The 12,646-nt window shown below is 36.6% G+C and overlaps 1 protein-coding gene across 2 annotated transcripts; it reads right to left on the bottom strand.

The window, feature by feature from the left end:
- Window positions 1-150: 150 nt before the first annotated feature.
- wdr93 (WD repeat domain 93) lies at window positions 151-8,632 on the bottom strand. Of its 2 annotated transcripts, XM_022744173.1 has the most exons (16): window positions 8,565-8,632; window positions 8,026-8,092; window positions 7,582-7,783; window positions 7,250-7,314; window positions 6,860-6,938; window positions 6,668-6,753; window positions 6,043-6,127; window positions 5,696-5,837; window positions 5,130-5,200; window positions 4,706-4,792; window positions 4,407-4,538; window positions 2,749-2,956; window positions 2,603-2,663; window positions 2,334-2,490; window positions 1,965-2,148; window positions 151-1,827 (listed from the first exon to the last, which is right to left on the bottom strand). In XM_022744173.1, exons 2-16 carry the CDS (start codon window positions 8,077-8,079, stop codon window positions 1,719-1,721), a joined length of 1,722 nt encoding a protein of 573 aa, XP_022599894.1. In that variant the 5' UTR covers window positions 8,080-8,092; window positions 8,565-8,632; the 3' UTR covers window positions 151-1,718. The 2 variants fall into 2 exon arrangements, with proteins under 2 accessions (XP_022599894.1, XP_022599901.1); XM_022744180.1 differs by lacking the exons at window positions 7,250-7,314; window positions 8,026-8,092; window positions 8,565-8,632 and having other exon boundaries at window positions 7,582-7,660.
- Window positions 8,633-12,646: the final 4,014 nt, after the last annotated feature.

Below are 12,646 nucleotides of genomic sequence, written 5' to 3'. Positions count from 1 at the left end.
AGTAACAGCTAGTCTGGCTCTGTCCGAAGATAACAAAATCTGCCAACCAATTTACAAGCTCATTGATGAACGTGTTATATTTTGTTTAATCATGACAAAAAAAACAAAGTATAAAACAGGGTTATACGCTTTAGCTTAATATTTACCCTACAAGCATGAGAGTGGAATACTATCATGTCACTTCGAAAAAAAGGTCTATTTAGCAAAATGTAGAGCTACTCCTCTCAGCAACAGCATTTCACTGTTTCTGAATCATTTTGTAATAAAACAAGCTCACAGTGTGAGTGATGATGGCACTTTTGTTTTGTTACAGTAAAAGAAAATGTGGCTGACGCAAGAAATGTCACAAGGAAGTGATCTCTAAGAACAACACATAAAGGAGGCAGATGAAAAGTCAAATGAGTGTAAAAACAAAAACAGCAAACAGTGACAATGATTTAAGTCTCTGCCTCATTGTAGGTGCTTGGTTTAATACAAGAGGCCACTGCTGTATTATTTTACCGACTGATTCTTTTTTCAAATACAAAGCTGATGTTGACAGTAACACATGCCAAGCTCTTTGAATAGAGCTCTCAACGACATGTGGCCCTTTGGCATCAACCCTCAGTAAAGCTTTTAGAAATTGAAATTAAGTCTCAAGCATATATTAAAATTGGTGTCAGTAGCAGTTCCCTTTCACAGAGAGCTGCCACATTATGATCTGATATGACTTGTGAAGATGGAATACAAATGATGCAACAGTGTAGAGCTGTGTGAAATGAACACAAGTATGTTCTGCCATCAGTCTAAGCTCAAAGAAGGAGCCAATCAGGAATAATCCTACATCTGAACGTAACTGATTGGTTATAGATGAACTACGTACTCTCTGACAGATTAGGATCTTCCCACTCTGAGTCCATCTCTAAAATTTTTTTCATCTAATTTTCATGTATTTATTCTAATTATATAATAATTCGTCTAGTTACCCTGGTACTCAATAAATATGGGCATATTTTGCAGTTGATTATGCTCCCTTGTATTTGAATGTGTCACGGCTACTAATGCCTCCCACCATTTCCTTCATGTACAAATGAATCTGAAAAGCAGTTTCTGGCCTTGGCTTTACTAGAAAAAATGCCCTAAAAACTGAAATTACATATTGAGTTATGTAATATGTTGTCACATATTGGGATAACTTCTCAGTTGGGTCACTAGGTCAAAGAAATCATTGAATTTTCAATTCAATTTTTTTTCATTAAATAATAAACAGTATCAGTGGCATGTGGCTTTTTAGGTGCACAAGAACATACCTCTACTTTTGCCACAGAACTGCCTAAACTAAAACTAAACCTAAACCTTGACAGTCTAGACAGTCAAAGCCCTGAATGGGTATATTTTAAGACTGTTGTCTGATAGAATATAAAAATTTAAAATCTCTGCATCCTGCCCTTTCTTTTTTGTGTCTTCTGACATTAAAAACATGACATATGAAATATTCAAGGACCCCAAAGGCAACAAAATGCCAACGTACCATGACTGAGTTCAGTCATAATCAGACCGAATACAGTCATCTTTTTAAAATACATATTAGAGATGGCCTTCCAGCACCACACACAATGTTGTATAATTCAACACAAGAAACAGAGTAAGACAAAGTCGGGATCACCTCCTCAAATTTCCTCAATGTTTTTGTTTTTGCTACATAAATGATACATGACTGTACCATTTGTTGCAGTACTTCAGCTGGCTGCAGCTCTGCTGTGTCCCTGTTGTGCCATCACTGCAGTTTCCTGTAGCTTCTTCCATGTTTGGGTGATTGCTTTATTCCTTTCATCCACACACAGTGCTCTTCACATGAAAACACAGGAAACACTTGACAAGAGACCACTTTTCAAATATGAAGTGATTGTGGTTTGTCCTTGGGGTGGAGATCTGGACACTACATATTCAGATTATAGAGGCATAAAGACACAAAGAATACAAACCTTTGCTGAAGGTAGAGATTGCAGGTTTCCTCTAAAGTGTCAAAGCTCAGTGTTTTTTGTCGTGGAGAGTCTGGAGGTGAAGCAATATACTGCTTAAGGATGTCAGACTCTCCAAAATGGAAGATGAAAAGCTGACTCTGACTGTCTTCTTTAGAGGATGCTCTGTAGCTGGGGTCCTGATCACCTGCATGACACACATGTTTGTGCAGCTTTTCTGTTTATATATCCACATTAATATGAACTTAACTTAAGGGCATACTCCTCTAGAAGATAACCAGCAACTCCCTCATCATTACTTTTCTCCTGAACCTCACAAATCTTTGGTGTGGTCTAATGAAAAACAAAGCAAATATTTGGCTTTGGATTTACCTCGTATGAGCAGAGTTTGCTGTTGGCTGTTCAGAGCATAAACAGGGTTGCAGGAGGTAGCAATCAGATGAGTTTTAGGAGGCATCAAAAAGCACACAGTTTGTTTGTTGATGACATCTTGGAGGAACATTTTTCCATCTCTTTGCACCTGAAGGAACTAGTTGAGGCAAGAAAAATAAGACAGCAGGATCAAAGAAGATTGAAATGGTAATACTGTTAAGATTAATTCCTTTTGTATTCCTTTTATAAAAGAACTTTAGTGTTCCTACCAAGCCCTGCAGGAATGGCACTGATGCAGTGATAGTTGAGAGGTCCCCACTGTCTTTTGGCCTGTAGCAATATAGGGAATAATATGTGTTAATGTTTTTTTTGTTTTTTTTTTACAGTATGACTGCATGTATGTCACTCAGGTAACCTTTCAGTGAGCAGCATTGCGCAGGATTGTGTCCCTCGTCCTGTGGTGATTGTGTGAATTGCTCCACTTTTACACACCACCAAAAGATGGACCTCTGCTACAGGAAAAGTCTGGGAATCATCAGTAGACACAGGCCAGTAATCCACAAATTGCATCCTGGAGAAGGCACTGTCTACTGCTGAAATTATGACAACAGACAATGGAGACCCTGAGGGAAAGACAAGAAAATGTCAGAGAAAGAGAATCAAACTGGCCATAACTAACATAATCTATAAACCTCTAACAAGCCAAAATGGCTGTTAGCTTGCCAATCAGTCAAACAGTGTTGTTGGGTATTTCCATAAACTGATTCAGCCTCATTAGAGCTTTTCAGTGAAGTTTCTTTTGGGGGATCCTAAATAAATCTCCCATCTCACTGAGACGAGGAGCTTCATAGAATTCTCTGAATCATGAATGGGCTCGGTTGTATGTTTGGGGTGTATTTAACCACAGAAGTACCCAGAAATGTCCCTCTGTTTTTGTGTTGGTACTGTTTATCATATTATGCAGTAATTTCCAGCCACTTCTGAACCTCAACTTGATCATTTTGACACCAATGAGCAGCTGCTTTACTCCACCCTACACAAGAAACTAATTTCAGCCAGCTCATGACCACCGGTGAGGATTGGGACATTGATCGACTGGTAAATCGAATGGCTCAGCTCATTCTACTCCACAACCTTGAACCTTGTGTGAGGATTTTAATTTACTGAAACATTTTTACTTTGAAATTTTGTGTTGTATTTTACTCCTGCAAGATGTAACAAATAACTTAGCTTAAATCAAGACCGTGTAACTTTAGCTAAACAGCAGCAACAACCACAAAGTGGCAACTTCATTAACACTTTTCCCAATGATTATTAGTGATATGCTAAACAGTAGTGTAAGGGTAGCGTAATACATGCTGAGCTTGTATTATGATGATGATTTGTGACACAATAGCTGTCAAGGCTCAGACAGCAGGATACTTCTCCGTCATTTGATCTATTCCGATATAACTTATTTAAACATATGTTTCATTTTAATTGTCTTTTTACTGACAGGGGTTTGTAGGCAGAATGCAAAAGACATAAAGATATACCTATACAATATATGATAACCTTTCAAAATAAAAAATGTATTTACCTGGTATCTAGATAAGACAGAGAAGACTGGTGCTCAGTATGACTTTGTAGCTTATCAACAACAGTAACAGTGGTTTAGAGGCACAGTTAGAGGCTAAACAATGTAAACATATACTTTATATGTCTGTAATTAAATAACGTAGATGTGCATGAAACGCAGTAAAACTATCACCATCCTACTGAAGCTGATGGCAGTGAGGAAAGTGTGAAAGCAGAAATATTTATTTATTTTTCTTTCTTTTCACCCTGTTCACATCATGTAGATACTATGCTATACTATAAATGCCTGTATACTATACTATAAATATTACTTGTAAAGGCAGGAATATGATGTTTACAGATTATGTGAGAACTCAAAATTTTTTTGCACAACATATCAATAACGAAGAGTTTTCAAGTAAGAGAAATGTAATAAACTGTATTGCTGTCGACTACTAGACACTGGGGTCAGATTTGATAGAAAGTAAGAGGTACCTCACTTTAAGATTTGCTCACCAGATCGTCTGTCCCAGACACACACTAAAGCATTATCCAGTCCAAGAGCTATGTAACAGTTGCATCTACTAACAGCAGAACAGAGGATTTCCTTCGTGTTTGGCCACAACATATCCGGCATGGGTTCGGCATCTGAATCAAAAAGAAAAGGGTTAAAACCAAAAATATATGCCTATTGCTGTCATTTATACAAAGACAAAAAGCACAGTAGACATGAGCTATTAACAACAGGAAACACATTTTAAAGATGTGGTTATCAGTTTCCAGTACATTAATCTCTGAACAACTAAATATTCTACCTGGTTTGCTTGTTGGTGCTTTTTGCAGCAAATATTGAAAAAGATTATGACTGCCACTCCACCACACACAGACAGCAACAGGCAATTCTGCTGATAAAAAGGACAGAGATTAAAGATGATATCAACAGGAGCAGGGCCTGTCACTTCTGACTTGAAAATAGGGACAGAATGATTGTGAGGGATAAAATCCAACAAAATAGTCAGCAGGACTACACCTTTACGTCTGTCAACCTATTCACCAAAGGTTACTCACTTAAACAGAAAGACCCTGTTTATGATCTATTATTCGGAAAGTGCCAAATATTTTTATTGGAAATGGCTTTCTGTAACAGTACTAGCCAACTGTTTTACATTTCCTTTATTATAGAAAACTCACATATCAACATGTAAAATTACCCAGCTCCACCCCTCCTCCATTACAAACCTGGCTGAGACTTTTCTTTACGGTCCCCAGGAAACTGACCACAAGGCAGAAGAAAGTGCTGGGTGCAACGTCTGCAAAAACAAACAAAAAATAAACCAAGAGTGCATGTAACTAATGTGAGAAAGCTGCATTTACATTAAATGATTTACATGATTCACAGGCAATATTATGAAGGGCACAATATTACGGCCCTAGCCATGATGAATTAGTTTGCCTCAACCCCAACCTCTCCAGCCTGCCAGCCATCTCCTGCCTCAGCCCCATCATATCCATTCATTTCCCCCAAAACCTTTTCATTATTAAAATACCTTTAATCCTGTCTCTGAGTCTCTGTGTCTGCTTTTGGGCTCAGATAATCAAATATGAATGTTACACACAATTTTGGTTGCAGAAGCAGGGGAGACACAGCACAACCAAAAAAAAAAAAAAAGTACTTCAAAAACACATCATGCAAAACCTCTGGTCAAAGACTGTATGCGTATGTGTATCAAATAGAGCAGTCAGTCAAGCAGTTATGGCAGTTCAGCTGTGAAATGCTGATTTTATTTGTGTAAACTTTATTGTACCTCAGGCTTTCATTTGTTTCTTTTGATTTTTCTTCATTTGTATTCAAAGAGTGTCGGTGACACTTGGTGACTATGTCCAAAGCCAAATAGTGTGTCAAAAAGTCTGTGGTCTGCACCTCGTCTGGACCTTCCAATGCCATCCCTGCAAAACAGCAAAAACATGATAGGATATTGACTTGGCTTCACTCTTGACTGGAGTGTGTTCTCACACCTTCACTTCTTTTTCTAACAGCAGAAAAAGAGTAATTGATGACACATCTATACAAGAGATATACAGCATAACTGCAAGATACATCCATGCTTCGTCTGATTATATAATATAATATTGTAATATTGTAAAATTGTACCTTCTGGAATTTTGGGTGGCTTTATTTTAGTTGCCACTGACAATGGAGACCATTTCACATCCACATCTCCAGAAGAGTTTGGTTCCTGAAGATTAAAAAAGAAAGACCAATATAATATGCAATCCAATATATAACTATTCAGTAGTTTTCACAGTTAACTCATAGAATTTGTAATTCAATAACATACATAAAAAAAAAGGAATCCACAAAAGTCAGTGGAAAAATATTTCCCAATCAGGTCAGTAAAGAAAAAACAAAGGAGGGGCACATTTTGTGCCAAAGATGTCCACGAAGACAATGACATGACAGAAAACAAAAGGACTTCGACTGGCAGCTACTCTGGATTTCAACACATTCAGTACATTTCAAGCTTGGCGATCTTCCCCAAGTAGCTTCAAGTCCAAGCCTTTTTGTTTTTCTTCATGCCATTATGTATTTGTGCACATACAGTAGTTAGCATCTTCTCACTTTTCGGCATTAATTTATTTAATAATACACAAATGAAAAAAGTTCACATTCAAATGTTAGTTGATAATCAGTTTTCACTGTTAACAAGATGCTTAATATGATGCCTAATACACAATCAAGTTCAAGCCAGCCTAACAATTAAATTACAGTACAACACCTGCGTCTGTGACACTGCCATCTCTAACTCCTTCAGCCAGGTTTCTGTTGGGAAGTGATAGACTTCGAGCCAAACAGCACCGTTGCCTGAGAGGAAATATTAAATTCATGTCATTCAGTACTTGATTGTTAAGTCTTTAATTAAAATCACACAACGAAAATACCTCGAACAAGAAGTGAAGTCCTTACTTACAACTGATTGATGCAGCTCCATAATGTCCCCCTTGAGATATTTCAAAGGTCAAACAAATGCTCCTTTTGTTGATATCTTCCTAATATTGACACAATGTTTTTAAATCTCATTTTAAAAAAATATTTTTCTGTTGTAAATGCAAAAAGTGTGTCACTATATGCAACAAAAATAGACTAATGTAGATAGACGAAGAATATTTTGTAAAACAATACTAAAAAAACAACTAGATTCATCCTTAACCTAATAAACTATAAATACAGTTGTCAACATCACATTTAGACTCATGTGTTCATTCATCTTTGTAGAAATTCAGAGATTGTAAAAAAAAGTATGACAAGGAATATTTCAAGAGATGACTAATAAAATACAGTGTTGAACGACAATACGCACCATGATGTTAACAACACTGAGGAGGTGAATGCTGTCACAGTGATATGCAAAGACTCTGGCAACACCTGCAGTAGTAGATGATAGCAGCTGATGTAAACGTGACAATACAATTTTAACAAAGTACTTTCTGAAAGCCTTTTGCAGGTTTCCAGTTTTATCCTTTCTTTCCTCTTATTCCCATTGTTTCAGTTCAGTGCATCATAATTCATGACTTGAGAAGCACACTAGTGCATTTGAAGTGTTCAAATGAATGTCACTCTGTATTTGTCCAATGAAGAAAACCTGGCAATTTAGAAATATAGAAACAGGCTCATAAGAGGCATACAACCCACCCATATCATCAATTGTGCCAAGTAGATAGGCCAACTCAGCCATTCTGTTCATCTGAATAGATGTAATTTCCAGTCTGTCCTCAAGCCAGTCTGCAACACAGGTCAGAGAAGACGCACACCACACAGACAAGCCCTGGGAGTGACCCAGACTGAGGAACCTGCCGTCTTCCGAGCATGCAAGACAGTTGGTGCTCTCTGGAAGCTGAAGGATAAGCAAAACAGTCAAATACAAATACCTAGATTTCCTTTGGAAAACACTTATCTTTTGTTCAATAAACAATTTATTTTCATTAGTAGAATAAATAGCGAGGACTGGATGTGCCTGTAAGACTTCTGGACATATTTGATACTGAGTCAAACAAATTATCTTGGCTTGATTTGACATTCTTCAAAATAACATACTTGTCAAGTCTTTGACGTTGCATCTAAGTCATGAATCTGTACCTGTGTTGCACCAGATGGTCCCAAAGTTTCCTGTCTTGAGTTCTCTGCTTCCATGAGTCTGGTGTACCTATGTTATGAGCACATCAAATTAGCAAAAACATCCACAGGTAACTAGTTTTTAGTTGTCTAATAATTGTAATAAAGTTAAAAATAAGTCCATCAAAGTACATCAGATATGTAACTGTAATCTAACTGTAAAGTAAATCATACAATACTGTAATTCAAGTATTGTCAACACATTAGGTATCAATGTCTGGGTCTGACTGAGGAAAAGGCATGTAACGTTATCAGTTTACTGATTCACTTTTACAAATTAACACCAGAGATTACAGACAACAAAAATATCTAAAGCTAATGAGGTGCGTAATTAGCCGTTAGCTAACACTGAAAAGGTGTTGGTTCCTGCTAACCAACAATATACTTCTATATCCAAGATTAACTAAGAGCATGGAAGGGTGAACTCTTGTGACCTTACGTTAGCAAATTAAAAATATCGTTTCAAAGCCTCGTAAAATATCACCACTGGATCGAATTCTTACCTTAATTCGGCCAAAGTTAAAGATGGTCACGCTAGCAGCCTTTGAGAATGCTAATTGTTTCACGGTCGTCATGACAACAGTGTCTCCATGGACGTACTATTGCCAGGTAGGTCTGCGGAGCACCTAGACCCGTCAAGTAACTCCATGTCAATACTATCAATTCTTGATTATACGGTTATTTTTACAGACCCAGCATGCTGTTATTTTCTCACATTTCCGTTTAAGTCTTAATATTCCATGGTTAAAACTCAGTCACGGATAAACGGTTTCTGATATCTGTGAAACGGGATCAATATGGACAATATATGGGCTTTGTTACTCAGTCTATAACCATGAAAATGGAGTACAATCAATAGTGAAATGATGCAAGCTGGTGTTTTTGTACACATACACAGACACAAAGTGGCTTTAATAAAAAACCTTGATAAAATCTGTGGATTTTAGTGGATTAATTATCAGCAAAGGAGACAGAATAAAATATTTTCAGTAGGCCTACAATATTCTTAGAAGGGCTTTATAAAGAGTTTATAAGTTGTGAATAATGGCGTTATCATTAGTTAATGAAACTATATGCTATACAGAGCCGTCAATGAACAGCTTTTGGGTTTGCTAGGTTGTGAAAAATCCCTCTTTGCTTTGTCATTTCTGTTTGGTACTAATGCTCCTCTTCAAGTGGGCCAGTATCATGTGTAGGCTTGATGTGTATGAGCATGCTTACTTGTCTTATAACCCATTGCATTTGTGAAAATATTATTGTGATTTTAATATGGACTCGAGGCCCTTGAGCTAAATAAACAAACACATAACAAAACATAAACAAAATAAGCAATTATGGCCAATAATTGTAATAATGATTGTAATATTAATAATAAATTATGTGTGATTTTGAGTTAACAAACAGCTTTACTGTGCAACAGCAGATAATAGAATGAATGTGTTGTAGAATTTAAACTTCATACTGGTTCTTCAGAATGTTGCACTGGGCCAGTGGCAGACTTTGGCTGACCACCAGAGGGTATGGTGGTGCATCAATGCTTGATGCAGATTACCTGTATATATAAAAATAAAAAAAAAAGCCTCAAAGCAAAAATTGCTTTGATGTTTTTATTCTTTTGAATTTAGCACAACAGGAAAAGAGAAAGTATACATTTGTAAAATGCAGTTCATAATGCTCTGCCTTCCCTTCAGCAGGTACATAGTACATAAAAACACCTGCTGTGCAATACACACTGGTGCCTTGTGAGTGCTCAGCACCAGTCCAAAAACAAAATGAATGAACCTGTTATTGTAGCTTGTGATTAAGACTTGTACAGATAAATAAAATTCATTTAGTGATTTTGTAAGAAATATGCTGTCTTCAAGACCGGTGATTCTTTCATCATAGTCAATATATGGTATAATAACCCACAGATAATTATGGTCGTCAATCAACCACTTGACACTATTACATTTTTCTCCACCTGAAACATTTTTGTAATTACCACTCTCTACCTGAAAGTGATTGAGTATTGTTATTTTAACAATTGATTTTCTGTGCTCGAAATATAGCAGAAATCACTGAAGACAATCTTCCAATCAAACCAAATGCTCAGAGCTGAGTCAAATGGAATTCAAATAGGAATATCAGTGATAGAATTAACCACGGTTATATTCCTAATGATAAATGCATCACCATATACATCAATCATGATTTAAAAACAGAGTACCAGAGGGATTTCCAATGCAGCTGCAGTAAGAGTAAGCTATATGCCATCACTGCAAATCAAAGTGTGCACTAAACAATTTTTAAAATATATGATGAAATATTTCCTCCAGAAAGTAATATTCAAACGTGTGAGAAAGCCACCGTTGGCATTCACTTGAACAGCTAAATGGCAAAGACAGGTTTAATAGCTAACAGTAATATAAGGCAGATAACAGATGAGTGTGGATGATGACTCCATGTTGAAATTGGCAGTTTGAAGGTTTTTGTTCTATAAAAATTAAATCTTAAGGCTTCTACGTATGTCATTGACTTTGTGATAACATTTGGTACAAAAACTGCAACCAAGATGAACAATTATAATGGGAATGGAAATTTCACGAGCCCCCTTTTTTTCAAACCAGTTTTAGTGCAAAAAAAAAAAAAAAAAAAACCCTGAATGGGCATCGATTATTTACTAAAAACTGAAGGATATAAAAGCCTCCGGACTAGTATTTAAAATACCCAAGTACCACAAATGGTTCTGATGTAGCAAATGTACACATTTTACTTACATGGCTCCATATTTCCATGAAGACCAACAATCTGGGGATGATGCTGAAATCATTCACTGTGTGCTATAAAGTCCCCAATGTAGTCTTGACTCTCATTTTTAGTGCTGTCTGAATTCTCATATGATCAAAATAACAATGCAGTACGACGTGAACAAATACGTAATGTACCATCATGCTTTGCACCTAATCTTGTAGTGTGTGTTTTTTTTTTTCTTTATAGAGCATAAGTGAACAATTTCAGACCTCCCATCTGAGGCCTTTCTTTGCCATTTCAACATCAATATTTAGAGGACTTTGGGGCAGCTTTAACCAGTGACTCTCCACAACTGTGTCAGGTCAGACGGGGGCAAAACATGCAACATATTATATTAGCCGAACATTTCATCTACTCGCAACCTCTCCCACCACACTACCCAAGCTGCTTGGATCCAAACACTTTGATCTAACAAGATGTGATGCTTCAACAACACGGGACAGAGGAATATGGCTTAAAATAAATACATCAGTAGTTCTAAGCAAAAGAGAGAAACACACTTCTTTCCAGTGGGTTGAAATACTTCAAACTAGACTTAACGCCTGATTAACAATGTCAGTAACTGTTTTGGGGAGGAAAAATCATCTTTCCTCACCAAGTTATTGCAACAGCCATTAAGGCCAAGCATTTTGGTCCCTTTTCTAGTCATTCAAAAGAAAGGGGTGTGGTGAATAAATACTTTAGATAGACACAAGTGCATTTGGGAGACAGCATATTCGTCATTGTACTGTACTGCATCAGGTTCTATGTGAACCTGCACCTATAAACGTATCCAGCCATTTGAATATTTTCTTTTTTATTCATTATATACAGCCGATTTCAAAATCTTAGAGAGCATTTCAATTTGAATTTAGTTTGTAATATGTTGAGACCAAGTGAACAGTAGTACCCCTTTCTGGCTATATTGCAAAATGTCTTAACTTTAATGTATCGCTTTATATATTATTGAGTCCTAATAACCTTCCCTTCTCCCAAAGAATGAGATCATTTCACTTGTTTCCAATACAAACTTCTTTTACTTTAAAAGTAAGAAGAAGACTTTAAAAAAAAAAAAAAAATCAGGTGTCAGTATCTTGATGCTGATGCAGTAATTGATTTAAACTTACCTGGAACATTAAGGGAAACTGCATTGGAAACAAGTGGAGTTATCGCCACTCCATTTACTAAAAAAATGTGAGGGATTAAAATAACTAACATTTCAGTTTTTTTGCAGTGGGCTGCTTCAATCATATATCGCATATGAGGCAACTTTGATATGGAATTTGTAAAAGTACACTCACGCTGCATATTGAAAACTCAAAATGTATAAAAAAGGAAAGTGAAAACTTGCCTGGAGCAATGTTTGACTTAACATGTCAAAAACAAAGTCAATGAGGTGTAGTCGTATTTGCTACCTATTACATATTTTCAACAAAATGGCTTACACTGACACTGGTAATGACATGACAGGGAAACTGTCATGTCATGTGATATGCACAGATGCACGACTGTCATAATCCCAAGACTATCTGTGCTTCTCCCTTGGAGTTATCACATTAACATAACAATTGAAAGAAATGATAACTTCAATACAAATACACTTACAAATACCAGAGTGAAATCTGTTCTTCACTCATTAGTGCTCACAGCATCATCCATGGTCCCAGCAGAAGTGGTCTGTGTTGATGCCTGAAGTTTCATCCAAAACCTTTTATATCACTCTCAGGTAAAAATTCTTTGTTTGATACCTGTGGAAAGGAGGGGCTTCCATATAAAAACATTGGATGTCAACATGTGAGGGGGAGAGCCTATG

The sequence above is a fragment of the Seriola dumerili genome, unplaced genomic scaffold, assembly GCF_002260705.1.
Source record: "Seriola dumerili isolate Sdu_G_001 unplaced genomic scaffold, Sdu_1.0 BDQW01000003.1, whole genome shotgun sequence".
NCBI classification, from domain to species: domain Eukaryota; kingdom Metazoa; phylum Chordata; class Actinopteri; order Carangiformes; family Carangidae; genus Seriola; species Seriola dumerili.
Note: the sequence above shows the minus strand (reverse complement) of the source record. Positions and strands in the feature narration are given on the sequence as shown.

What these genes read in the sequence shown, in the direction of transcription:
- wdr93 (XM_022744173.1), bottom strand. Translation starts at nt 8,079, where the DNA reads ATGGAAGCAGAGAACTCAAGACAGGAAACTTTGGGACCATCTGGTGCA. An exon ending in GCAAACTCTGCTCATACGAG is followed by an intron (nt 2,149 to 2,333) that starts GTAAATCCAAAG and finishes TGTGTCATGCAG; the next exon opens with GTGATCAGGACCCCAGCTAC. An exon ending in AATCTCTACCTTCAGCAAAG is followed by an intron (nt 1,828 to 1,964) that starts GTTTGTATTCTT and finishes TTTCATGTGAAG; the next exon opens with AGCACTGTGTGTGGATGAAA.